Raw genomic sequence first — 27,875 nt, forward strand, 5'->3', positions numbered from 1 at the left:
TGCAGGACCGGGCGGTACTCCGCACTCACCCTAAATTTTTACCTAAGGTAGTTTCGGAGTTTCATATCAATCAATCTATCGTACTACCTATCTTTTTTCCCAGGCCCCACTCAAACTCTGGAGAGCAGACCCTGCATACCCTAGACTGTAAACGGGCTCTAGCTTTTTACCTAGACCGTACAGTTTCCCACAGGAAGAGCACTCAATTATTCGTCTCTTTCCATCCTAATAAGTTGGGACAACCTGTGGGTAAGCAGGCTCTTTCTTCCTGGTTGGCGGACTGCATTTCTTTTTGCTATGAGCAAGCTGGCATTCCTTTTCAAGACCGTGTTAAAGCACACTCTGTGAGGGCCATGGCGACGTCAGTGGCACACCTTCGATCGGTGCCGCTTCCTGACATCTGCAAAGCTGCAACCTGGAGTTCTCTCCATACTTTTGCAGCCCATTATTGTTTGGACAAGGCTGGAAGACAGGACTCCATCTTCGGCCAGTCTGTCTTGCGTAACCTTTTTCCAACCTGATGTACCAACACCCTTCCACCTACCCGGTAGGGTGCGGATGCCCTTTCCCAAATTTCTCCTCAGTTGTTGTGCCTGCTGCACACCGTTGGGTACATTTGGTGCAGGTCGGGACATCCTCAGCTCGGTACTCACCCATTTGTGAGGACAACCATCCTGCTTGTCCTGTGAGAAAGCAAATGTTGCTTACCTGATGTAACAGGTGTTCTCACAGGACAGCAGGATGTTAGTCCTCACGAAACCCGCCCGCCTCCCCGCGGTGTTGGGTTCGTTTTATTTTTACTTTCTAGGCACTGCCTGTAGCTTTGAAAATCAGACTGAAGGGAGACCCCTGCTGGCTGCAGGGTCAGTGCCTTGCTGGGTATGCCCAGTAGGGGCCAGTCAAAGTTCTGTTTAAACTTTGACAGAAGTTTTCCGTGGTGGGCTCCATCCTCGATGTCACCCATTTGTGAGGACTAACATCCTGCTGTCCTGTGAGAACACCTGTTACATCAGGTAAGCAACATTTGCTATCTTGCATTATCCCCAAGTTTAGGCCATTTATCATCTAACATGTAAATGAGCCCTCTTACGGGCCAATTCAGTAAAGTCTGCGGGCCACTCGCCTGTGCGCGTGATTCAGTATTTAAATGAGGCCCAGCGGTAGAAACAGGCAAAAGGAGGCGCTAGGGACACTAGCGCGTCCCTAGCGCCTCCTTTTGGCCCGGAGCGGCGGCTGTCATCGGGTTTGACAGCCGACGCTCAATTTTGCCGGTGTCGGTTCTCAAGCCCGCTGACAGCCATGGACTCGGAAACCAGATGCTAGCAAAATTGAGCGTCCGGTTTTCGACCTGACAGCCGTGGGCCGACTTCAAATTTTTTTTTAAATTTTTTTTTTACTTTTTTTACCCTTCGGGACCTCCGACTTAATATCGTCGGAGCGCACTGTACTGTATCAGCCCGTTAGATTGTAAGTCTTCTGGGGTCAGGTAAAATACTCACTATACCTGAAATGTAAATCATCTTGAACTCAGGTTTGGAAATGCAAGTTGTCAAATCTAAGCTTAACATGAAATTACTTCCTAAAAAGACAGTTTGAAAAGCTCTCTAAAGGAGTCAAATACAGCACTCTACACCCTCAGCTGCAGAACTGGCTTTGATACCTTTTATTGGCCCAACAAGAGAAATGGAAAGAGGTTGTTATATCTAAGCTTTAGAGACCACACAGCTTCCTTCTTCAAAGATGAAGAATTTTTGTAAGGACGGGGAGTAGCTGGCTTGTAAGGACGGGGAGTAGCTGGCTTGTTACGGCGGTTACTACCCCAAACCAAATGTGCCTGATACTTCACTTTCCATGCATATCCAGCATGGTTCTCTGCTGCATCGGCATGGGAGAAAGACTGATACATCACGCATTTCCAGCATAGCTCTCTGCTTCAACGGCAGGGGAAAAAAAAAAATTAACAAACAAACAACCAACAAACAACGGCAGGGGGAAAAAAAAAACAAAAACAAAAAACTGATGCTTCACACATATCCTGCATAGCTTCAACGACAGGGGTGAAGAAAAAAAGGATTCGCAATCACAAAGCGAGGAGTAGCTGGCTTGTTACGGCGGTTACTACCCCAAACCAAATGTGCCTGATACTTCACTTTCAATGCATATCCAGCATGGCTCTCTGCTTCTACAGCAGGGGAGAAGTAAAAAAAAAACCAACAAGAGCTGTACAACATAGTCTAGGTAAAACAAATAAGCATGGGTGTAGCTTGCTTATCGCGGCGGTTACTGCCCCTACTACCCCTAACTAATCAAGCTAGATATTTCACTTGCATGCAGCTCCATCACTGCTCTCTACATTAATGGTGGGGGTGGAAGGGGAATAGAACAAGGAGCTAAGAGTAACAGATAAGAATGAGAGAAAAAATGTGTGAGGCTTGCTGGGCAGACTGGATGGGCCATTCGGTCTTCTTCTGCCGTCATTTCTATGTTTCTATGTTTCTATGTTTCTATGTATGGCAGGATTTCCCAGGATCTAAGGTTGCATACACCATTAAGACAGGCACAGTTTTGTCTCTGCTTGCATTCACCTCTAGCATGGCGCCCGTTTAAAAAACATTTGGTGTCATCCATGCAGATCCCAAGTCAATGCATGACCTGTGTGAAGTTTCAAGCTTTTAGAGAATACATTGTGGGGAAAACTGCACCATTGCCAATCAAAGTGTATGACTACTATGAACCAGGTACAGTGCTCTCTAGAAAAGAGTTAACCTTCATGGAACATATTTGAATTCTAATTGACACTGATTGTTTTCTTGAATTGGTGTAGCCTTTGAAGCAACTCGATTTTACAACGTAAGTGACAACAGCCCACTGGCTAGAGAACTATGTGATGGAACAACATGTAACCAGGTAGAAAGTCCTGCCAATCAGTGGACTGGTAAGTGTGAAGATAAAATAAATAGTACTAATGCATTTCTATATAGATAGCACTGTCTATCCAACCAGTATTTCAAATTCTAGGCTAGTAACCATGATATTATAATTGTCCTCGTCATGCAGATATATCACGATTATATAGCCTTAAGCTTTGACCCCTCAGTTATCTTTTTCTTCTGCATTTTTTAAAAGATTTTCTAGTGAATAGGGCTGGCCTAGTGATTTAAGATCAGTGCTGCATACTGCCATGCAGAGGACCTGGATTGATTTCCAGATTAGGCCTTGTGCTCCCCAAGGTGCAAAATGCTGCAAGGGTGGCACCTATGGACCAGAGTTAGGGTTCATATTAGCTACACTCTGGAAGGAGCCATGTTTCGTGTCCTGCCCACCCCCAACTGAAGACTGTTACTGTGGTAGCTGGGCTGGGGGGGGGGGTAGAGAATTAAAAAAAAGAAGATAAAACCTTGGGTAGTTGCAAATCCTCATTAGTATTTGTTGAGTACCTTTTCCAAGGTTGGATCCAGATTGGTCACTATCAGAGGCAGGATGTTGAGCTCAATGCATCATTGGTCTGTGTAATATGATTTGGTAAAAGAGTTCTCTCAGAACAAACATTATCTGTCCTGTCACTTTTTGAACTTGGGAAACTTGGTTTTCAAGCAAAAAAGCTGTGTCAGCAGGGCTAAAGCAAGCTGCTGTGCAAGGGAGTAGCTGGTTTGTGTCTGACCTAGCAGGAAGAGGGATGCATGGCCAGCAGTCCTCTCCTGAAACGGAAAGTTCTCAGGCTCGCTTGTCTGTACGTACACCTGATAACAAAGCCCTATAAAAGTTTGGGGTTCTCCAGTGCGAGCCCGGAGCCTCACCTGTGCACTGACGAATGGCGCAGGATCTTTCCCCTTGAAGCTGCGTGCTCCTGTTTTTCGGTCGCACTGGGGTTCCCCGACCTGATGAGTGGCAGGATGCTGATTTGGTATGTATTATAGTCACGGGAAATGAAGTATGTGTGCTGTAAATAAAGCTGTAATTTACTACTGTATACCTTGTATATTATAGTGTGTGTGTGTTGGGTGCCGTGTGTGTGGTCTCTGTATATCTTTCACTCGGACATCTTGTAACAGTCTGATGTAGTATGGTATTTCTTAGGTACTTTGTCATAGGCTAACACCTTTAGGCCCTGACTCATGATTTAGTTGAGGATTTTGAGCCAATTCTACAGCACAGCTGGATACACTCAAGAGTTGCCAAGTCAACTCAAAAGAAGCTGATCTAGTCCTGTTTTTTCCTCCATTGCATGTGGGATGATGTATTGGCTGCTTTTCTCAGGGAAATCAGAACTACAATTCCATACATGCAGTAGGGCCAAACCAGAACTGGATCAGCTTTCTTATTTGATTCTGGTACATTGGCAACCTTAGTCAGAAGCCAAAGCCTGAAATGGATTATTCTGTTAAGCATTCTTGAGAAGAAATGAACTGACATCTACTTTAAATTTAGACAACCCAGTGTAGGTATGTTAAATGTTCTGTATTTGGATTATTTCATGCACTCCATGTTGTATTTTTAGGTTTTGTTTATAATGGTCCACACAATAATGTCTTCAGCTTCCTAGAGGAGCAACATTTTGAACGGTGCAAGTGTTACCGGGATTGTGGTTATGATGGGGAACCAGTGTGTGGCTCTGATGGAAACATTTATCAGAATCATTGCCAAATGGAGGTAGCTGCTTGCAGGAACACCACCAAAATAGAGCAACTTTCCATGTCTCAGTGTCCTACCAGTAAGTTCTTTACTCATACTGCTGCTTTAATAGGGTTGAATAAACCATTTCACAATGTCCATTCTTCAAGGTAATGTAGGGTGTTTATAAAGAAAATATGTGTTAGGTTTCCTACTTTAATTTTTTCTGTTTGCTGCTTCTTAGATTCTCTTGCATTTACAAAATACCTACAGGTAGAGAGCAGTAAAACATGTCATTCTCTTCCTCAGGTGACCATATATCGGAAGGAAATATAAAACAGTTTCACACCATGGATCAACAGAATCTTCAGCAGGAAAAAACAGGTACTGAGAACCTTAACAGCATGAGTGAAGACAACAGAAATTAATTTCTTATCTATATTTAAGTTCCTATGTATTAAGTGTATCTATTTTATCTAGGCTTATTTTGTAAACAGCATTATTTTCCTCTTCACCCAGCCAGACCAGCCCAGATATACGAGTTATGCCCACCAACCAGCAAATGGAGATAGATTAAAAGGTTCGCTGACATCATCCCTTATAGGCTCTCGTGCTGACCTCAGCCTGCCAATATTGTCTGTTTCCCATAAATGGAAGGCGAGCACCCTGTGCTGTGAGCTGAGGCCTGGTCATAGGCCAGATAAAAAGGATTGCTCCTGAGGTGAAAGGCTTGTACTCCCTCCCTCGGTTGAGCTTCCAGTATTACTGGATTGGGCTTCCTCTCCCTCTCCTTCCTGTCTTATTCTTTTCTTTCCTAGCATGGTTATAAAGTTTAAAAAAAAAAAAAAGCAACTGAAGAAGCAAGTGGCAGCAGTGGTACTCAAAGCAAGGGACACTGGGTGAGTCAAATATTCTTGGAGTTTCTCCTAGCCATGGCAGTTTTTGTTCTGTGACAGGTCACAGTATGTGGGAGGGGAAATGCCATCCACAGCTGAACATGGGAAGAAAAGCATGCTGCATCTTGGGTATGGGCCGTGACAGCAGCATGCTGAGAGAGTTTCAAAATTGTGCATGGCTTGCGCGGAGGAGAAAGAGGGGTTAATCAGAGTGGCAATTCTGCTGCTCAGTGGGAGAGTGGCTCCATCAGCAGGGCCAGCTGTTCACACAGTTGCCACAAGCCTGGCTAGCTGCAGTGGTGGGAACAGCAGCCATCTTTGAAATGTGGTTGAGTGAAAAAGAGCAAGAGCACAACTTCTCAAACTATGGGTGAGATCACAAAACTTTCAACTGGGGGTTACAATTGCCTCAAATGGCAGCACTCTTCAGGTGCCAGCAATATTAGTAGTGGAAGGTAGCATGGAGCCTGTGAGCCAGCAGGCTTTCACAGACCCTACACTGGCCCCCCACCCTTGCATGAGTTTCTGTGTGAAACCTTCCTCCCCGGAAAGGAAGAAGGAGAATGCTACCATTAAAATGAACTGCAGCCAAAGAAAGGGCAATGCAGCCACCAGCCTGGAAGTCAGAGAAGGATTGAAAAGGTTATCAGACCCCCCCATACTGTGAAGGTAATTAAATGACTATTGAAGAGATGAATCAAAGCTCAAGTTAGGGGATTTGCGAAATACTGACTTACAGTGAAATTTCACCTCACAGACGAATAACGGTAAAGTACTAAATTGTAGAAACTCTGCCTATTAGAAGGCTTTTGTTTGGGAAATGTACTGAAAAACATTCCTTTCAAACAAACATATTCTCACCCTGACTGACAAGCAGGGGATCAGAACCCTTGGGTACCTGATTCTTAGAGCACAAAAAAGTTCAGGCAGGATGGAAGAGTTTGCATGTATTCTTGTACCATCCTGTCTGGGTCTTGGCCTTATGGTTGAGATGAGGTAGTCTTTGCACGTTAGGTAAATCCAAATAACTGGCCATGAACGTAGAAGACCTGAAATCACAGAGCCTTAATCACTGAACAAAGAGCAAGCCAAGAGCCTAGTTAAGCTATAAACCCCAAGTTCTTTTTCACTCAACACACAATTAAATTCTGGAATTTGTTGCCAGAGGATGTGGTTAATGCAGTTAGTGTAGCTGTGTTTAAAAAAGGATTGGATAAGTTCTTGGAGGAGAAGTCCATTACCTGCTATTAATTAAGTTGACTTAGAAAATAGCCACTGCTATTACTAGCAACAGTAACATGGAATAGACTTAGTTTTTGGGTACTTGCCAGGTTCTTATGGCCTGGATTGGCCACTGTTGGAAACAGGATGCTGGGCTTGATGAGCCCTTGGTCTGACCCAGTATGGCATGTTCTTATGTTCCTCTGTTGCGGGCAGAATCTTCCACCGGTGGAGTCAGCCGGATATCAACCTCTTTGCATCCAACCAGAACCTCAGAGTGGACCAATTCTGCTCTCTACACAGGGACCGAAGAGCACTAACCATGGATGCCTTCGCCCGTCCCTGGAACACAGGCCTGCTATATGCGTACCCTCCGATTCCGCTAATAAGCAAGACTTTTGTGAAGCTACAACAGGACCGAGGTTTAATGATACTCATAGCCCCATATTGGCCACGCCAAGTCTGGTTTCCCATACTTCTCGACCTCTCTGTCCAGGAACTCATTCGCCTGGGCACAACGCTCAACCTCTTAACACAGAATCACGGCAAGTTGTGCCACCCGAACCTCTAGACCCTATCCCTGATGGCCTGGATGTTGAAAGGTTGATATTACAGCCCCTCAACTTTTCTAGTAGTGTCTCTCAAGTCCTCGTAGCTTCACTAAAGCCTTCCACGCAGAAGTCTTACCGCTCTAAATGGAAGAGGTTTACCGTGTGGTGCACACAGAAGGACCTTAATCCCTTTTCTTGCCCCACACCAGCACTCTTGGATTATCTCTGGCACCTCTCGGAATCTGGCCTACAGACTCCCTCCATACGAGTACACTTCAGTGCCATCTCTGCTTACCATCAAAGAGTAGGGGATGCCCCGATAACGGCTCAACCTCTCGTGAGTCTATTCATATGAGAGGCTTAATACAGCTTATGCCACCTCTACAACCACCGGTTGTGGCATGGGACTTCACAAGGTTCCTCCATGACCGGGTGGTTCTCCGAACTCACCCTAAATTCCTTCCTAAGGAGGTAACAGATTTCCACTTAAATCAGTCCATAGTCTTGCTCACTTTCTTTCCAAGGACTCACGCTCATCCAGGTGAGCGAGCTCTGCACACTTGGACTGTAAGCGTGCGGTTGCATGTTACTTAGATTGCACAAGTTTCTTTTGACAAAAACAAACTTGGAGTTGCGGTGGGCAAGCAAACTCTCTCCAACTGGTTGGCAGACTGCATTGAATTCTGCTACCAATAAACTGGCCTTCCACTTCAGGGACGAGTGAAGGTGCACTCAGTCAGGGCCATGGTAATGTCAGTAGCACACTACCATTCAGTACTGATTGCCATCTGCAGGGCTGCGACATGGAGCTCTCTCCACACCTTCGCAGCCCACCACTGTCTTGACAAGGCTGGACGTCAAGACTCCGTCTTTGGCCAGTCTGTCCTACAGAATTTATTCCCAGTGTAAAAACCCAACTCGTCCTACCTTGACCCGCTGTGAATTTCAGACTGCCTCATCATTGCTAACAGCACCCCAGTTGTTGTGCCTGTTGCACATGTTGTTTGCTGGTTGGCCTGCTTCATTATGAGTCAGCCTGTAGCTTGCTATTCACCCACATGTGAGGACTACCATCTTGCTTGTCCTGGGAGAAAGCAGAGTTGCTTACCTGTAACAGGTGTTCTCCCAGACAGCAGGATGTTAGTCCTCACGAATCCCACCTGCCACCCTGCGGAGTTGGGTTTGATAACGTTTTCTTATTTTATTTTTTGCTCGTACTTTTTGCTACAAACGAGACTGAAGGGGGATCCCATGTGGCCACAGGGTTAGTGATATGCTGGGCATGCTCAGTGTGCCAGTCAATGTTCTAAAAACTTTGACAAAAGTATTCCATGATAGGGCTCCATCTGAAGATGTCACCCACATGTGAGGACTAGCATCCTGCTGTCCTGGGAGAACACCTGTTACAGGTAAGCAACTCTGCTTTATCAGGTAAGAACAAATTTCTCCTATTTGTCTGTGTTGCTCAGACCTGGAGTACAGTTTGTGCTACATTTTTTTTTTTTTCAAAATATATTTATTGGGTGAACATCACACTGTACAAAACAACAGATCAGTAATACAACATATCAGAAGCACCCAAATAAAATTTTTTCAATAATCCCCCCTACCCCCAACCCCCTTCCAGCCCCCCACCCCCCCCCCTCCCCCTTCTCCTAGAGAATCTCCGGGCGCTATGAGGATCAGATAGCGACCAACACAGAATCTAGCATGTGCCCCATGGAAGGCCAGCCGGGTTAGGAGTGACTTGTCTCTAGGAGCTCCCCAAAGGCGCTAATTGCCTGACTTGAGGGGATAAGGATCTATAGTAGCGTCCCCAAATCTCCTCAAAAACACGCTTCTTCCGGGGGGAGAAACGCCGGTACATCGACCCATATTCCAGCTGGTACATTTCCCTCATCAGAGATGACCACATCTCGAGGGTCGGGGGCTCCGCAGCAAGCCATTTTACCAACACACATTTTTTCGCCATAAGACATGCCTTGGCAATCAAACCAACATTATCCACATTAAGACTCTGGTCTCCCACATCATTGTTAAGAATACAAAAAGAACAGGACCACACAATATCTGTTGCAAACAGCTGGGACAAAAACTGTCGGATAGAAGTCCAAAAGGTCCGAATAGGAGGGCATTCCCAAAGGCAGTGAATAAGAGAGGCCGAAGGTTGGGAACACTTAAGGCAAGCTGCAGAGTTCACAATTCCCATACAAACCGCTTGCGCTGGAGAATAGACAATCCGATGAAAAACTCTCTGCTGCATTTCACGAAGACCCACATTGTTAGTCATGCTATTGATGGACACATAGGAGTCTCGGAGCATCCGCACCTCCAACTCCTCTTGACAGTCCCGAGACCATTTAGGAAGCAATTTTTGATAGATATTATAGTCCTGTATCACATGAGAGAAAGAATACAGGCACGAAAGAGATCCCTTGCGGGATTTAAAGCAAGTAAGTAAAGCAGAATAATTAACATTGGTTATTTTCCCTGTCGTATCCCTAACCAATTTGGTCACCAGCGCTCGTACAGATCCATACAATAAAAATTGCTGAGGAGTAAAATCAAATAGGGTTATGCATTTCTCGAAGGTGTAGCAAGCCCCCGTTAAGGGGTCTAACAGGTCCCCTAACAACCAGTGAGCGCTTAACTTAAAGGAATGATGCAAGGGGAGCAGAGACTGAGCTATCAACGAACTTTCCCTCACTGGGTATTGAGGGGAGATGTGCGGAGACAGCCCCAGCATCTTACGAAGGATGACCCACACTTTCCGAACAGTTTTAACCAAAGTAAAACGCATCGGTAATTGTAGGAATGCCTCTGGCGGTAAATGGAGTAGCAACCCAGGATCTAGGGGATTACACATCATGTGTATCATAACAGGGTCAGTATATTCAGCAGTATCAAAGAACCAGTCTCCCAAAAAGCGCCAATTGGCAGCCAAGGAATATAAGTAGAAATTCGGGAGCCCGTATCCTCCAGCTATTTTTGGCCCCATCAAGGTAGCCAAGGAAAGACGCGCCCTCTTATCCTGCCATAAAAATCGACTTATTTCTCTATAAATGGTACGTCGATCTTTCGCAAGAAGAAGAAAAGGCAACATCAACAGTTTATACAATAACTGAGGCGCTAGGACCATTTTGATAACTGCGATACGCCCCTGGAGCGACAAGGGCAGAGACTTCCAACTTCTTAATTTCTTAATCATTTTTTGAATCGTGGTGGGAACATTCAGCACATACCACTGTTGGGGATCCGGATGAATGGTGATACCCAGATATTTAATCGTGGACTCCGCCCATTTAACTGGAAACTGGTCCCAGGTAGCCGCTAAATACCCCGACAAATCTAAAGCCTCCGTCTTGTCAAGGTTCAATTTAAAGCCCAACAGACCTTTATAAGTATGAAAAATAGCTAGCGCAGCTGGAAGGGCTTTTTTCGCCTTTGACAACAAAAGCAATATATCATCTGCAAATAAGAGGGTCAGGTAGGTCTGTCGTCCCAACGATATACCGGTAACCGAAGGAGTGGCTTTCAATTTGCAAATTAGGGGTTCAACTGTTAAAATAAACAGGAGAGGGGAGAGAGGACAACCTTGGCTTGTCCCTCTCTGCAGGCAAAATTCCCCTGAAAGATCACCATTCACCAAGATTCGCGCCGTGGGGTTAGAGTACAATACATTGATATAGTCAAAGATCCGACCCACGATCCCCACCTTCACCAGTGTCTGTCGCAGAAAAGGCCACGCCACTCTATCAAACTCCTTTTCTGCATCACAGGTAACCAGCAGAGGATCCTCGATCAGGCCCTTAGAGCACAGCTCTAGAGCAGCCAGCACTTTATGTATATTCACCGTAGACCGTCTCCCCATCACAAACCCCACCTGGTCGGAAGATATCAAAGAGGGCATTAAGGTTTTCAATCTATTGGCCAATATTTTAGCGTAAATTTTAATATCCAAATTGAGCAGGGAGATTGGCCTGTACGAAGATGGTAGTAAAGGATCCTTGCCGGCCTTGGGGAGGACGACAATAGTGGCCGCTCTCATAGTAGGGGGCATTTCCTGCATATCAGCTAATTTTTCATATACCAATTGCAGCACCGGAGCCACTTCCTCTGTCAGCCCCTTGTAAAATTTTATTTTATTTATTTATTTAACAATTTTTATATACCGGCATTCGTAGGACACATCATGTCGGTTCACATTTAACTGAGAAAGGAAATTACAATGAACGAGGATAGAGAGAGTCAACGATATTACAATGAACTAGGAACAAGGATAGAGAGAGTCAACGAGCAAGGATACAACTTTGTAAAACGAACTGGATGATGATTATGCATGTTAAGAGTAGGTATGCATCAGGATGTAAAGGATGCATGTACCCTTAAGAACTTAACATATGAAATTATTTACAATAATAATATTAAATGTAGGGGCAGGGAGAAGGGGAAGGGGGTAGCGAGGAGGGGAAAGGAGAGGAGGGGGTAGGGGTATAGGAGAACGTTAAGGCAATGGCACTTTCAAGGAAAGGCTGTTTGTAGGAAGAGAGGGGAGGGGTAGGGGAGAGGCAGCAGGGTGCTGGGGAAGGGTGGGGGGAGGGAGCAGGGGGGGAGCTGGGAAGGTGAGGGAGCTAGAATGGTAGGGGAGAGGGGGGAGCTGGGAATTTTATTTATTTTGGGATGGCGAAGGGGAGGTTGAGGAGGGGGTGTGTAGGCTGAGCGGGAGCTGAGTAAGTTCGAGACAAGACAATGACTAGGATTGGGAGGAGTTGGGGTATGCCTGTTTAAAGAGCCATGTCTTGTGGAGTTCATTCCATCAGGGCCCGGTGCTTTTTGATTCGGGAGCAGGTGGATCGCCTCTAGGACCTCATCAACCTCAATCACTCGCTGCAAGCGTTGAAGTTGAGTCTCATTGAGACAGGGCATATTAATCCCACGCAAAAATTCAGTGATATCCCCTTCATGTACCTGTTCTGCCGAATATAAGGTCTGATAATAGTCCGAAAATACTTTCGCTATGTCCTTAGTGTTGGTTTGAATCCCCCCCTGTGGGTTACGAATATTAGCAATGTGTTTGGAAGATTCCTGCGCTTTCAGTAATCGCGCTAGCAGCTTGCCAGCCTTATTTCCATATCTATAAAAATTAAATTGTCTGTGTCTAAGCGCATAAGCTGCTCTACTATGTAGCAAATCGTTGAGGGCAACCTGAATCTCCCGGAACTAGGCCGTCAGCTTAGAGTCTGACGTGGTATGTAGCCTACGTTTAAGGCCCCGTAAGCGTTTTTCCAGGGAAAGAATATCTCTGTCCCGCTTTTTCTTTTGAAAACTAACGTAACTAATGATATCCCCCCTTAAAACAGATTTTGCAGTCTCCCACAAAAGGATCGGATTCTCTATATGCTGCGAATTGAAGGCCATAAAATCATTCCATTTACCTTTTAAAAAGGCTGAAAAACTAGGATCATTGGCAAGCGACGCTGGTAGCCGCCACTGAGTCTGAGCAGGGCCACCTCCCACTGAAAATGCCCCAGACACAGGACAATGATCCGAAATTACCAAGGTTTCAATGGTAGATTTAGTAAATTTAGAAAAAAGTGATTCGGAGACAAGCAGGTAATCAATCCGGGATTTAGTGGGGTGAGCTTTAGCAATGTGCGTAAAGTCACGCTCTCCTGGGTTGAGCACTCGCCACAAATCCACCAGGGATAAGTGGCGACAGAGAAATCTGGGTCCTTTCTGCTCACTCGCTTGCTGGCCCCTCCTCACAGGTACCCTGTCCAGTTCAGGATCCATCACAAAATTAAAATCTCCTCCCAACACCATTGGGCAATCCCCCATTTTGCTGAGTAAAGAAAGTAGTTCGGTGTAAAAAACGTGGTCATAAACGTTAGGGGCATAAATGGATGCCAGTATAACCTTGGTTCCCATGAGACACCCCTTGACAATCACGTAGCGCCCCTGTGGATCTACCACTGAATCCAACAGTTGAAAAGATACATTTTGATGGATCAAGATGGCTACACCCCTACTCTTAGATGTACCTGAGGCGTAGTATACTTGAGAAACCCATTTTTTCTTTAATTTAAGAATTTCAATGGGTAGCATGTGCGTCTCCTGCAAAAACACGATTTTAGCTTGCAGTTTAGTTAGTCTAGCAAACACTTTTTCACGTTTTACTGGAGTTCCCATGCCAGCCACATTCCAGGTAATCATATTTAACGCCATCTAGACACAGTAATGATATGAGCATCCATGGCTGCTACTCCCGTGATTAAAGTGGGGCTCCCAGGAACCCGGAGCCCAAAGGCAAACCCAAGAGGCACTTGCACCACATATTTATGAAGTTTTGGGCGATCATTCCACATCCTCACAAGAAACAAGACAAAGAAATGCCCACATCCCCAGAGATTCTCTACACGCACACACCCCACCCCCCCACCCACCCCGTTTACCCCACTGAAAACATAACCCAACAACCACCACAGACCCCAATGCATCCTACTGAACACCCCAAACCCCATATCCAATGCTACACCCCCGAAGGGGTTAGAGAACACGTAGATGGAATAAATGTGTTCGGCTACCCCCCCCGCTACTAAAATAAAATACCTCTTAAGGGCTATACGCCACCATCCCAAAAGGACAATATCCTAGCAAACATAAACAAACGCGGTCATATTGGCAACATCATATAACCAGGCACAGAAAAGAAATAAGAAAGAGAAGAAACTTTGTCCAAAAAGCAATGTAAAATACTTCTGCAACACAACTAGGCAACCCCCAACGGAGCGTTAAAGCCCATTTGAATAACTTGCTCCGTCTCTTGTCTCCAGAAACAAAACCTGAAGATTAGTCGTGAAAATGCAGACACAATCACGTTTGCTGGGGAGCGTCGGTACTGGGGAGATTCCTCACAAACTCTCGAGCCTCACCCGCCGAGTAAAAGATCTTCATCTGGCCTTGGTGATTAATCCGGAGGCGAGCTGGAAACATGAGGGCAAAACGCACACCTTTATTTACCAGCACACTTCATGAAAAGCTTTCCGCTGCAGAGACACCCGAGGGGAAAAATCTTGAAATACCAGGATCTTAGTAGATTCGTAGAAAAACTCCCGAGATTTCCGATAATGCTGAAGAACCAACGAACGGTGTGCAAAATGTAGAAATCGGGCTATAATAACTCGTGGTCTCCGCACCATGTCTCCTTCCGCTCTCCGACCCAGCCGATGCGCGCGCTCAAACAGGCCTCCAGAGGGAGACGCTAGGGAGGGCACAACACTCAGCAACCACGCTTCGAGAACTCGAGGAAGGTCTGCTTCAGGTAAGGCTTCCGGAAAACCCACAAAGCGAATATTATTTCGCCGCGACCTATTCTCAAGTTCGTCTATTTTGTCTTCGCTGGCTTGTGCTTGTTTAATCAGAACTTCGACGCGTTTTTCCAGTGCTCCAACATCGTCTTCCACGAGGCCCATGCGGCCCTCAATACGCTCCGTGCGAGCGTCGAACTCAGTCAGAGAAGCTCGAACATCAGCGATTTGTTCAGACAGCTGGTGCAGTCTAACATCTAACGCCTGTACCACTGCCTGCGAAATCTTATCTTCCAGAGATTCGCCAGCGGCTGGTAAATCCGGCTCCAGAGCGGCGGCCATTTTTGTCTCAGGGGCCTTCAACTTCTCCTTCTCCTTTCTGATGGATCGCGTAGCCATACGGTGCCCCGACCAGAATAAGTAGAAAGCAAGTCTCCTGGATATTGCCTTAAGCTATAACAACAACCAAAAAAGTCCTGAAACTCGCTGGATGGGGCAGGATGCGGCGGAGGGGTAGCCGGAGCTCGGAGGATAGCGTCCTACCAAGCCCACCACATCACGTCTTGTGCTACATTTTGTGCTTGTGTCTTTCAAATTAGCCACTACTATATGGTGAATTGCTGCCTTCGCTCTGGGCTTTCCCACTTGATTGACAATTAAGAATATAGCTGGATGTCTTTACTTTCCGCTAAAGTGTTGACTTGTGGGTCCATTCTCTTTGCTCCTCATCTACCTCACCCCATTTCCTGCTTTTCTTATACTATTTATGGGGCAAAGATTGGATTTTGTGTAGCTTTCTTGCACCCAATTCTGTTTATAAAAATGTATATACCACTTCCTCAAAGCCTGATGGAACATACAAGGTTGTTTACAATACAAAATATAACAAGAAAAATAAATTTATCAAAACAATACTCATTTAAAAATAAAAATAAGTGGTCCCGTTCTCAATTAAATCACACCTATTAACCCACCTCTTATACCTTAAATCTTATTCATTATTCTTTCCAAACCCTTATTTGTTTTGTCTGTCTGTCTTGACTAGAATTTAAGATCTGTCTCTTTTTTAAGTGTATATGTACTGCCCTGAGTACATCTTGTAGTGCTATATAAATGAACTTTAGTAGTAGAATATGGTGTAGTCCCAAATTTCACCTGTTTATCTGGCTAAGTACTTTATCAGTACTTTATCCAGCTAAGTAGCAGTGGCCAGCACCAGATAGCCAAATAAGTACCAACTTATATGGCAGCTAAATGGTGGCGGCAGCTGCTGTCACTTACCTGTATATTCAGTACTTAGATAAGTGCCAGTAGCTGCCACCACTTACCTGGATAAGTCAGTAATTATCTGTTTAAATGGAGGTGGCTGCTGGCACTTACACAGATTAGTCACAGTCTTTTTTTTTTTTTTTTAAGTTTTTGTCTTTTTTACTGTTTTCTTAGCTCTGGAAACTTAACTCCAGCCCTGACCCAGAAGTTAAGTTTCCAGCATTAAAGAAGGTGCGCTGGCCAGGTGCAGTCTGTTTGCATCAGGGAGTACTGGTTAATGCCCTCATTTCCATGCATGGGCACTAAGCAGTACTCCCATATAGGAATGCGCATTTTCTGCACAAAGAACTCCTTGCTGCATCAGGAGTATGTTTTGCACCTAGAAAATGCTCGCTCGAGTCCTGGCGAAAAGGTGCATTTGACTGAATGTTCCTTTCTGCATCGCCTGAATGATAGTTTATTGCAGGGCTTTCCAAACCTGTCCTGGAGACACCACAGCCAGTCAGGTTTTCAGATTCTCCAAGGACAAGCAGGATAGTAGTCCTCAGACATGAGTGACATCATCAGATTGAACCTAGTACGGAAAACCTATGTCAATGTTTCTAGAACTTTGATTTAGCTTCTCTGAGCATGCCCAGAATGCAGTGTGCCACGTGTCCATGCAGGGTCCTTTTCAATCTCTTCTTTTCCGCAGAGCCTTTCATCTCACAGTCGGGTGAGAGCTTGCCAACTTTTTGACCTATTTTCTAAGAAAAGCCTCTTTTTTTCTCTTTTTGTACTTCTACTTCTCAGTTTTCTCGTGCAGTCAACACGGGGCTCCCTTGTTTTCCCGTTAGCATCTTAGATGAGTTTTTCATTTAGCAGTAAGTTTACTTTTGGTGTCGCTACTGGTGTGCCCACTGACCTTTGACAGCCACTGCCATCAATTTCAATCTCACATCCCTTTTATTTCATGGTGACAAGTCCATTTCAGGTTTTAAGCGATGCCCCTGGTGCATGAGGACCATATCTCACATGGACCCCCATGATATATGTGTCCTCTGCCTGGGGACATTGCATGACATCGGAGTTGCAGCAAGTGTGCCAGAATAACCCAAAAGGATGCAAAATCCAGCTCGACACGATGGAGACCCTCTTCCAGCTGGAGAAGATAGATCCATTGGCATCGGAGGCATCGGCATTGAGGGACATCGGAGCTGCACCAATGGACACTGAGCTATCGACATCATGGGGATGTTGGCTTCATCAAGGTCATCAGCTGAAAGGGATGCCAAAGACCAGCTATCATTGGGCTCTTCCAGGTCGAGGATGTTAGGGACCTCATCCTCGACCTTGGCTCTGGGGAAGAAATGTGCCGAGCATCAAGGGAAGCTGAGGAAGCATCGGCATTGGTCTCCGTTGATGCATGGTGCTTGGCACGGGGGTGCATTAGCTTCTGCTGTGATGCCCCCAAAGTGACCCCCGCAGTGAGGATAACAAATCCTCCATCGATGCTGAGGATGCTCCACGGACTCCATCAGTCCCAATGCCAGCCACTGATCCTCCTCTCAGCTTCAAAGAGGATCTAGTTACACCTACTCTGTCCCAACCTGTTTTGTCATCAGTGATGTTCTAGGAGGACCTGGAGAGGCTTGTGCAGCTGCCCATCGAGAGGGCAATTTGCGGCATCAGCACCAATGACAACGGCACAGTCTCTCTTCGAGTGGCTGCTGAAATCCCTGCATGCGTTCATAGACATAAGAACATAAGAAATTGCCATGCTGGGTCAGACCAAGGGTCCATCAAGCCCAGCATCCTGTTTCCAACAGAGGCCAAAACCAGGCCACAAGAACCTGGCAATTACCCAAACACTAAGAAGAACCCATGCTACTGATGCAATTAATAGCAGTGGCTATTCCCTAAGTATAATTGATTAATAGCCATTAATGGACTTCTCCTCCAAGAACTTATCCAAACCTTTTTTGAACCCAGCTACACTAACTGCACTAACCACATCCTCTGGCAACAAATTCCAGAGCTTAATTGTACATTGAGTGAAAAATAATTTTCTCCAATTAGTCTTAAATGTGCTACTTGCTAACTTCATGGAATGAAACATAGAAACATAGAAACATAGAAATGACGGCAGAAGAAGACCAAATGGCCCATCCAGTCTGCCCAGCAAGCCATGCAGTTTATCCATTTTTTTCCCACCCTTTTTCTCCCTCCCACCCATCACTATTGGCTTCCAGCACCCTCCGGCCCCAACTCCCTTCCACCCCTCCACCATGCAGAGAGCAGCGCCGTATCCGCATCCCAGTGAACATCCAGCTCAATCAGGGGTAGCAACCGCCGCAACAAGCAGGCCACACCCCTGCCCCATACTCTTACCCACCCCTGCTTTGTTTGTTTGTTTTTTGTTTTTGTTTTTTTTTTTGGAGATGGCAGCCCTCCGTGAAGGCGGAACACCAACCACTGGCCACTGGCATCCCGCTCCGTGAATGCCTCTGTGGCTACTGCCGCTCCGTGCAGTGTTTTGCTGCCTGAAGGTGGAACACCAACTACTGGCCACTGGCATCCCGCTCCGTGAATGCCTCTGTGGCTACTGCCGCTCCGTGCAGTGTTTTGCTGCCTGAAGGTGGAACACCAACTACTGGCCACTGGCATCCCGCTCCGTGAATGCCTCTGTGGCTACTGCCGCTCCGTGCAGTGTTTTGCTGCCTGAAGGTGGAACACCAACTACTGGCCACTGGCATCCCGATCCGTGAATGCCTCTGTGGCTACTGCCGCTCTGTGCAGTGTTTTGCTGCCTGAAGGTGGAACACCAACTACTGGCCACTGGCATCCTGCTCCGTGAATGCCTCTGTGGCTACTGCTGCTCCGTGCAGTGTTTTGCTGCCTCCTCTTTATTTACGCCCACTAGACTTGATGGATCCACAGTGTTGATCCCACGCCCCTTTGAAGTCCTTCATAGTTTTAGACTTCACCACTTCCTCCGGAAGGGCATTCCAGGCATCCACTACCCTTTCCGTGAAGAAATACTTCCTGACATTGGTTCTTAGTCTTCCTCCCTGGAGCCTCAGCTCGTGACCTCTGGTTCTGCTGATTTTTTTCCGACGGAAAAGGTTTGTCGTTGTCTTTGGATCATTAAAGTTTTTCAAGTATCTGAAAATCTGAATCATATCACCCCTGCTCCTCCTTTCCTGCATGGTGTACATATTTAGATTCTTCAATCTCTTCTCGTATGTCATCCGATGAAGATCCTCCACCTTCCTGGTCGCCCTTCTCTGTACCGCTTCCATCTTGTCTTTGTCTCTTTGTAGATACGGTCTCCAGAACTGAACACAATACTCCAGGTGAGGCCTCACCAAGGACCTGTACAAGGGGATAATCACTTCCCTTTTCTTACTCGATATTCCTCTCTCTATGCAGCCCAGCATTCTTCTGGCTTTTGCTATCGCCTTGTCGCATTGTTTCGCAGACTTCATATCATTAGACACTATCACCCCAAGGTCCCTCTCCTGCTCCGTGCACATCAGCCTTTCACCCCCCCCCCCCCCCCCCATCGAATACAGTTCATTCGGATTTCCACTCCCCATATGCATGACTTTGCACTTCTTGGCATTGAATCTCAGCTGCCATATCTTCGACCACTCTTCCAGTTTCCTTAAATCCCGTCTCATTCTCTCCACTCCTTCCGGCGTGTCCACTCTGTTGCAGATCTTAGTGTCATCCGCAAAAAGACAAACCTTACCTTCTATCCCGTCCGCAATGTCGCTCACAAAGATATTGAACAGGACCGGTCCCAACACCGATCCTTGCGGTACACCACTTAAAACCGCTCTCTCTTCAGAGAAAGTTCCATTTACCATCACACATTGTCTTCTGTCCGTCTAATTTGCAATCCAGGTCACCACCTCGGCACTCACTCCTAAGCTTCTTGTTTTATTCACCAGTCTCCTGTGCGGAACCGTATCAAAAGCTTTGCTGAAATCCAAGTAGATGACATCGAGCGCTCTTCCTTGATCCAATTCCTTGGTTACCCAGTCAAAAAAGTCAATCAGATTTGTCTGACAGGATCTTCCCCTGGTGAATCCATGTTGCCTCTGGTCCATCAATTCTCCAGACTGTAGATAGTTCACTATTCTCTCTTTCAGCAGTGACTCCATTACTTTTCCCACCACCGAAGTGAGGCTAACCGGTCTGTAGTTGCCAGCCTCCTCCCTGTTCCCACTCTTGTGAAGCGGGACCACCACCGCTCTTCTCCAATCTCTTGGTACCACTCCTGTTTCTAGGGATCTATTGAACAGGTCACACAGCGGACCCGCCAGAATATCTCTGAGCTCCCTCAGTATCCTTGGATGAATCCCATCAGGCCCCATGGCTTTGTCCACTTTCAGATTCTTTAGCTCTTCCCATACATTTTCTACTGTAAAAGGATTTTCATCTATTCCACTTCCCTCCAGTTTCTTGTTGTGTAGAGATGGTCCTTCTCCAGGGTCTTCTTTAGTGAACACAGAGCTGAAGTATTCGTTTAATATTTCTGCCATTTCTTCGTCTCTCTCCACACATTGATCATTACCACCTTTCAATTTCACTATACCACTTTGGACCTTTCTCTTTTCGCTGATGTATCTGAAAAATGTTTTGTCACCATTTTTTATCTCCTTGGCAATCCTTTCTTCCGCTTGACTTTTTGCCAACTTGATTAATTTCTTTATCTCCCTCAGTTGAAACAAATATTCTTCTTTGTGCTCCTCCCTTTGGGATCTTTTATATTTCTTGAATGCTGTTCTTTTAGCTTTAATTTTGTCAGCCACCTCCTTTGAGAACCAGATAGGTTTCAATTTTCTTTTGCTTTTCTTTACATTTCTAACATATAGAGCAGTTGCCTTGGTGATTGCTCCTTTTAGATTGGTCCACTGCTGATCCACATCTCTCTCGTTCTCCCCATCCTTTTAGTTCTTCCTCCAGGTACTTCCCCATTTCCTCAAAGTCCGTGTTTTTGAACTGTAAAACTCGGGTCTTTGTGGTTCTTTTCTATATTATTTTAGTGATATTAAACCATACCGTTTGATGATCACTGGTGCTGAGGTGGGCGCCCACCTGGACATCAGAGACATTATCTGCATTAGTGAGCACTAAGTCGAGTATAGTTCCTTCTCTCGTGGGTTCCAATACCATTTGTTTGAACAAAGATACTTGCATGGCATCCACTATCGCTCTACTATTTTTAGTTTCTGCAGATGGGATTTTCCAGTCTATATCTGGCATATTAAAGTCACCAACGATCACCACTTCTCCCTTCTTACATATCTTATGGATGTCTTCAACCAGATCTCTGTCCAGCTCTTCCTTTTGGTTTGGAGGCCTGTAAACCACTCCAATATAAATGGACGCTCCATCATCTTTTTTTAGGTCGACCCCTAGAGCTTCTTCCTTATCCCAACTTCCTTGCAGCTCAGATGCTTGGATGTTGTTTCTGACATAAAGAGCCACACCTCCCCCTTTTCTATCCTCTCTGTCCTTCCTTACCAAGTTATAGCCTGGTATTGTTGTATCCCATTCATGAGATTCTGTGAACCATGTTTCTGTGATAGCAACAATGTCCAATTCTGCCTCAGTCATTAGGGCCTGCAGATCTGGGATTTTATTTCCCAAACTATGAGCATTTGTGGTCATAGCCTTCCAGGTACTCTCTTTAAGGTTATTGCTTTTCCTGGACTCCTTATGAGACTTTAGTTGAGATTTGTTATTCACTTCACTCTTTCCTTTTGCAGTTGTGCCACTGTTGACAGAGTTATCCATCTCAATTAGATTTTTCTTTTGGTTATGGATCTTGAAATTCTGCACGCATTGTGTTTTTTTTTCTCTTTTCTGGTAACACTTCAATGTTTTTCTCAAGAACTTCTTCAGTTTTTAATATAGAAAAGGCTTTTTGTTCTTTTTGCATTTGGTACATTGTGTGTCTCCTCATCACAGGTCTAATTCTACCAGAGCCCACTGTAATCCTGGATTTTAAAGAATTTCTTAATGACCTGTTTGAGTGGGGGGGGGGGGGGTATACCTGTTGGCTGCCCATCTGTCAAGAATGGGTGACTGTGGGTCCTACCTGAGCCTAATGAATCTCCTTTTCTTGACTCCTGGTTTTTCTGTGATATTGGGGAATTATTTTCTGAGTAATGCAATGTGGGTGTAATACTTGTAATTGAAGCTAATTGAACTTTAACCTCAGTCAGCTCCTTTTTCAAGGAAGAGAGTTGTGCACAAATTGGGCAAGCTCTAAGTTTCCAGATGCTTCCCCTCAGAATAAAGTCTCCACAGCAGTTACATTGGATAGTCCTCATTTTGGTAATTTTTGATTTGTATTTCCTTGACTGTTACCAATGTACTAATTTATCTTGCTGCTAATGTTAAGTTAGGCAATGCCCCCTAGTCCTTCTATTATTCCAAAGTGTTACCAACTCAGCCGATGTTGGTTCCCGGGGTGGCATCCTGCAGGGCACTGCCACCAACTCTTGCCGATCCAGTCAACATTACTAGATCCTAGAGGAGGAAGCTCCTTCTTGGCCAGCAAAGCTGCCGGGCCCTGCAGCTCCACATCCAGTTCATTGGTGCCTGCACCACTGGACAAAGGCCAGGCACGCAGGGCCCTTTCCCTGGTCAATGACATTGGGGACGAGAATACATATGATCCCTGGAAGGATGACTCATCCTTAATGGTCTCCCCTCAGATCTATCTCCCTCAGAGGAATGAAGGAAGTCCTCGCTAGAGGACCTCTCCTTTGTAGGGTTTGTCAGTTTGATGGCAGAGGCCATCCCCTTTCAGTTAATGACTGGAGAGGATACCAGGCACAAATTGCTCAATATCCTCCAGTTCATGGAGCCTCCCAAGGAGATTGTGGCAGTTCCAGTGCACAAAATCCTGGTGGAATTTCTACTGAGAATGTGAGAACAACCCCTCACGGTGCCTCCCTTGAACAAGAAGGCGGATGCAATTTATATTATCCAAAAGGCTCTCAGATTCAACAAGCATCAGCTGGCTTCCCCACCAATTGGTGGTAATTGAATCTGCCCTCAAGAAAGCTAAATGTTCACAGACCCATTCCTCGGCACCCCCAGAGAAGGACCACAGAGTGATGAATGCTCTTGGGAGGAAGGTTTTTCAAGGAGCTATGCTCATTGCCAGCATAGCTGCCTATCATCTCTCCATGAGCCAATATATGTGGGACATCTGGAAGCAGGTGCAGGATGTTGCTGAGCAACTGCCTCAGCAGCAGCAAGATAAACTCCTGCCGCTGGTGCACAAGGGTCTGGAGTGCAGAAAACATGACGTTTGCTCGACTAATGATGTTTCTGAAACAGCATCGAGGATCTCTGCAGTGGGAATCAGCACCCGCAGACTTACATGTCTGCGGGTTTTGGATCACAGATCAGAAGTGCAGGAGTGATTTGCTGATGTGCTGTGGACTGAAGAGAATCTCTTTGGAGAAAAGGTCAAGGATGTGGTAACCCAAATCTGGGACCACTGTGTAACTCTTCAACAGCTCTCTGCCAGCATTCCAGACCCATCCTCCTCATCCAGGAGGTCTTTGAGGTCAGGGCAGAGGAAGTACTTCTTCCACCTGAGGAAGTACTATCCTCCACTGCCTCAGTCCCGTCAATCTCATCAGGGCTCCTGTGGCCCCACCCCAGGCAGCAAAGTACCCCAAAGCCCCAGCCGGCACCTTAGGCAACTCCGGGGACAAATTTTGACTGGATCTTGGGAAGCATAGACCAGTTACCCATACCCAGGGTGGTGGATATGCTGTTCAGGGGAAGGCTATGGTATTTTGCGAACCGGTGGCCCAATGTAACCTCAGATCAGTGGGTTCTATCCATCATCCCCCAAGGGTACTGATTGAATTTATTGAGTGCCCAGACAAATTGCCACCGGAGCCCATTCTGGGGCTCGGCAGTGCATCAGGAGTTTCTGCTAGCGGAGCTCTCTTTCTCATTAATGGCCAGAGTGGTTGAACTCATTCCACCAGGGAAAAGAAGGCGGGGATTTTACTCCTGGTACTTCCTGATACCAAAGAAAACAGAGGAACTCCATCCCATCGTAGACATAAGGGCCTTGAACAAGTTTATCAAGAGAGAAAGTTCAAGATGGTTTCCCTGGTATACCCTGCTCCCTTTCTTACAAAAAGAGGTCTGGCTATGCTCCCTTGATCTAAAGGATGAGTATACATACAGCAAGATCTTCTCAAGCCACTGGAAGTATTTCAGATTTGTAGTAGGAAAACAGCACTTTCAATATCGCATTCTGCCGTTTTGGCTAGCATCAGCCCCGTATGTCTTTACAAAATGCCTGGCCATGGTGGTGGCACAACTTCGTATACTGGAAGTTCATGTATTCTTGTATCTGGAGGATTGGCTAGTCAAGAGTACCTCTCAGGTGGAGACAGATGAGTCTATGCGCTTTACCATTCGGGCGCTGGTGTCCCTAGGGTTTGTTATCAACTATCCCAAACCCCATCTCAGCCCGTCATCTCAATTGAACTATATTGGAGCCCTGCTAGACACGGCTCAGACCAAAGCCTTCCTACCTTGACAAAGAGCCATCAATCTAATGGCCATCGCGGCAGAGATTCAATGGAGCCAGGAGGTGTCAGCTTGGCACATGTTAAGGCTGTTGGGCCACATTGCTGCGACAGTTCATGTCACCCACTTGACATGTTTACACATGTGAAAGGCCCAATGGACCCTGAGGTCACAGTGGCGATAGGCCATGTAGAACCTCCAGGATTGCATCTGAGTCTCTTTGTCTCTCCGGGATTCTTTGTCTTGGTTGCGAGTAAATTCAAATCTTTAATGGGGGATCTCCTTCCAAAGTCCTCTTACTAAATTGCCCTAACCACGGTTGCGTCCACCCTGGGCTGGGGAGCTCATGTCAATGGGCTCAGGACTCTGTCTATGGTCTGCCCAGGAACGGATCTGTCAAATCAACTTCCTGGAGCTCTGGGCAATCCATTATGCACTATGGGCTTTCAGAGATCAGCTGTCCTGATCCAAACCAACAATCAACTAGTGATGTGATATGTTAACAAGCAGGGAGGTACAGGATCACATGTCTTGTGCCAGGAAGCAGTCCATATATGGTCATGGGCCATCTCCCATGGGTTGGTGTTCAAGGCCATGTACCTGGCCAGAATGGAGAGCATGATAGCGGATAGGCTGAGCTGCGCTTTCAGATCCCACAAATTGTCTCTGTAACAAAGGGTCACAAATTGGATCTTCCACCTCTGGAGAAGCCCTGAAGAGGATCTCTTCACAGCGCCTTGGAACAGGAAAGTTCCTCAGTTCTACTCCCTGTACAGGACATGTGGCAAACCAGCCTCGGATGCCTTCATCCACCATCGGAGCAAGAGGCATCTGTATGCTTATCCTCTAGTTCCACTGGTAGTGAAGACTCTCTTGAAGTTCACGAGGACAAAGGGACTATGATTCTCATAGCCCCTCAATGGCCAAGGCAGGTCTGGTTTCCACTCCTTAGGGAGATGTTCATTCGGAAACCGATCAAACTGGGGACTTCCCCAAATCTCATCACAAAGGATCAAGGCAGGTTGGAGATGGAGTATGTTTTTGGCTGGCTTGTGGCTTTGAGAGAGAGGGCATATGTGTGATTGAGCCTGTTTGTAAGTGAGATAGAACATGTGTGCGATTGAGAGCTTGTGTATAAGTGAAATAGAGAGAGCATGTGTGTGATTGAAAGCCTCTGTGTAAGTAAGATTGTGTGATTGAGAGAGACTGGCCAGAGAGGTGACGTGTGTATGAGTGAGAAATACTGATCAGGGAGATGACTGGTATGTGTGTGCTTGTGTATGTGAGAGAGAGAGAGAGACTGGTTGGGGAGATGATTGGTGTGTGAGAGACAGAAACTGGTCCTGAGGGTGTGACTGGTGTGTGTGTGTGTGTATGTGTGAGAGAGAGAGAAGAGACTGGTTGTGGTCCCTAAGGAAGAGGACCATGAGGACAGCTTCAGCAGCTACTGCTGCTTCTGGTGTGGCCTGCAAGGGAAAGGAGTAGGAGAACTGCTGGAGAGGGTAAGTAAAGGTGACTTTTTAAGTTAATTTTTCTTAATTGACTACCATTTAATTATTGGGTAGTATATGATGTATCTTCTGTTTGAAATATTTTATTGGTGTTTGGTAAAGGTTTCAAAATGTGCGTGAGTCTTTAATTATTGGATATTCTATTCATCAGCTGTTTTGAAATTATTTTATTTGTATGATTTTATAATTATGATTCATGATTTATATATCTTGATTTTATTGATTGTTTCATGAGGAATGGTGACATTTTTGTTTTTCCATTGTTGCACTGTATAGAATATGGCATGATATGTTTTACAGTTTAGTTTTTGTCTGCACATTTCTATTTATTCTTTATGTGGCTTTATTCTGTATTTGGTGAGAGTTTGTGTTCTGCATGCAAAGACTGAGTTGAAGCATTCTTTTAACATGTGGTTTCTCTGTAGGGATCTGTAGTAGCTTGGCCTGTTCTGTTTTCCTGATAGGAGGTGTATTGATATTTTAAATTCTGGTGTAATATTTGTGGTATTCTTTTTCATAGGTAGAGTTGTTATTTGTTGAGTGTTGGCAGATAGTACTGTATTGAAAAGGGAGGACCATGCTGAAATATATCACAATAGGTACGATGCCATATGAATTCCAAGATGCAAAGTTTTCTTGTTGGCATCACAACAGTGAATGAAATTATCACAACAACGTGTATATTAATTTTACCTCAGAATATCACTTGTTCTGACTCTGGTATTAAGCCCTTCAGTTCAAGCTGCTGGTGACTGTGGAACAGTGTATTGTTGTACTGCCACCTGCTCTTCTACTGAAAATAGTAAATGTTCTCAAACTAATAGGTTTCTTGTTGAATGGAAGTATTTACTGAAATATTTTATAAATGATAATATATGTGGGCATGGCCCATGGATTTTATAACATGTGTGTGCCGGGTAGCTTTTTTTATGTTTTAAGGGGTGTGTGCATATATATGTAAATTATATTGTATATGTAATTGGGTACCCATGGGCCAGTATGGAGAAAAATCCCCCGGGCCACTATTTTCCCACAATCTGCCCCTGCTCACTGTTTACCAAAAGCACCTCAGATGTTCAATGCACAAAATAATATGGGCATAACCACTTCATTGCCCATCTGCATCAGAAAATAGGCTTTGGGGAAGTCTAGAAGTTGGAGTTTCCTCACATTGGCAGCTCCAGGTGCTGATTCTGAGGTGGTGATCCCCCTAGCATGCAAATCCACTGTCTCCAAATTGGAATCTGAGAGAGAAAAAAGATGAGAGAAAATGGATTCTGCTTGGAGAGAAGGGATCTTAAGACAAGACTGTCCCATTAACAAAGCCCAGAATTTTTGCTAGCAGGCGGGGGGCATATGACAACTAATCAAATTGCTTGGCTGTCTGATTCTGCCCTGGAGCTGTGATACGCTCTTTATACCACCAGTCAGGCTGTGGGTTTGGATTTTACAGCCCCAAATTAATATTTTTTTTTTCTGATTGACTGATCCAGTTCTTGGGCTGGGGGACACTACAGAGATTGTGTCCGCACATCCCCTGGGAAGGGAGCAGTGGCTGACTGTTGCACTAGCATGATACCTATTGGACAGAAGAAAGAACATTTCTACTGCTAAGCTTGGTCTGTGTCTCTCACCCAAGGACCACCACTGCTGTATGGGAAGGGGGACATAACGGGGTGGAAAACTCCTGGTGACCAGCAGGGACTCCACAACTGGAAGAAGCTTAGCTACTTGGAAATGAGTGATTTAAAATTTTATATATGTATAGCACCTCATTCTAACTAACTAGACATTGTGTTGCCTTTTGGACTCTGTGTGGCTGTGTGGCTGATATGTTTTCTGTGAGAAGGAGGAAAGGTTACAGCACTGACCTATGAGATGCAAGCTCAAATCCACTTTACCAAGGAAGTGAAGCTAAATCACCTCATCTCTGTGCCTCAGTTTTTA

At 45.6% G+C, this 27,875-nt stretch overlaps 1 protein-coding gene across 1 annotated transcript in view; it reads left to right on the forward strand.

The window, feature by feature from the left end:
* Window positions 1-27,875, forward strand: part of CPAMD8 (C3 and PZP like alpha-2-macroglobulin domain containing 8) — a 510,164-nt gene that overhangs the window by 469,827 nt on the left and 12,462 nt on the right. The window contains exons 38-41 of the mRNA XM_029614183.1: window positions 2,633-2,738; window positions 2,825-2,935; window positions 4,499-4,711; window positions 4,921-4,995. Coding sequence (XP_029470043.1) covers window positions 2,633-2,738; window positions 2,825-2,935; window positions 4,499-4,711; window positions 4,921-4,995 — 505 coding nt within the window. The remainder of the gene's footprint in view (window positions 1-2,632; window positions 2,739-2,824; window positions 2,936-4,498; window positions 4,712-4,920; window positions 4,996-27,875) is intronic.

Source organism: Rhinatrema bivittatum, chromosome 8 (assembly GCF_901001135.1).
Source record: "Rhinatrema bivittatum chromosome 8, aRhiBiv1.1, whole genome shotgun sequence".
NCBI classification, from domain to species: Eukaryota; Metazoa; Chordata; class Amphibia; order Gymnophiona; family Rhinatrematidae; genus Rhinatrema; species Rhinatrema bivittatum.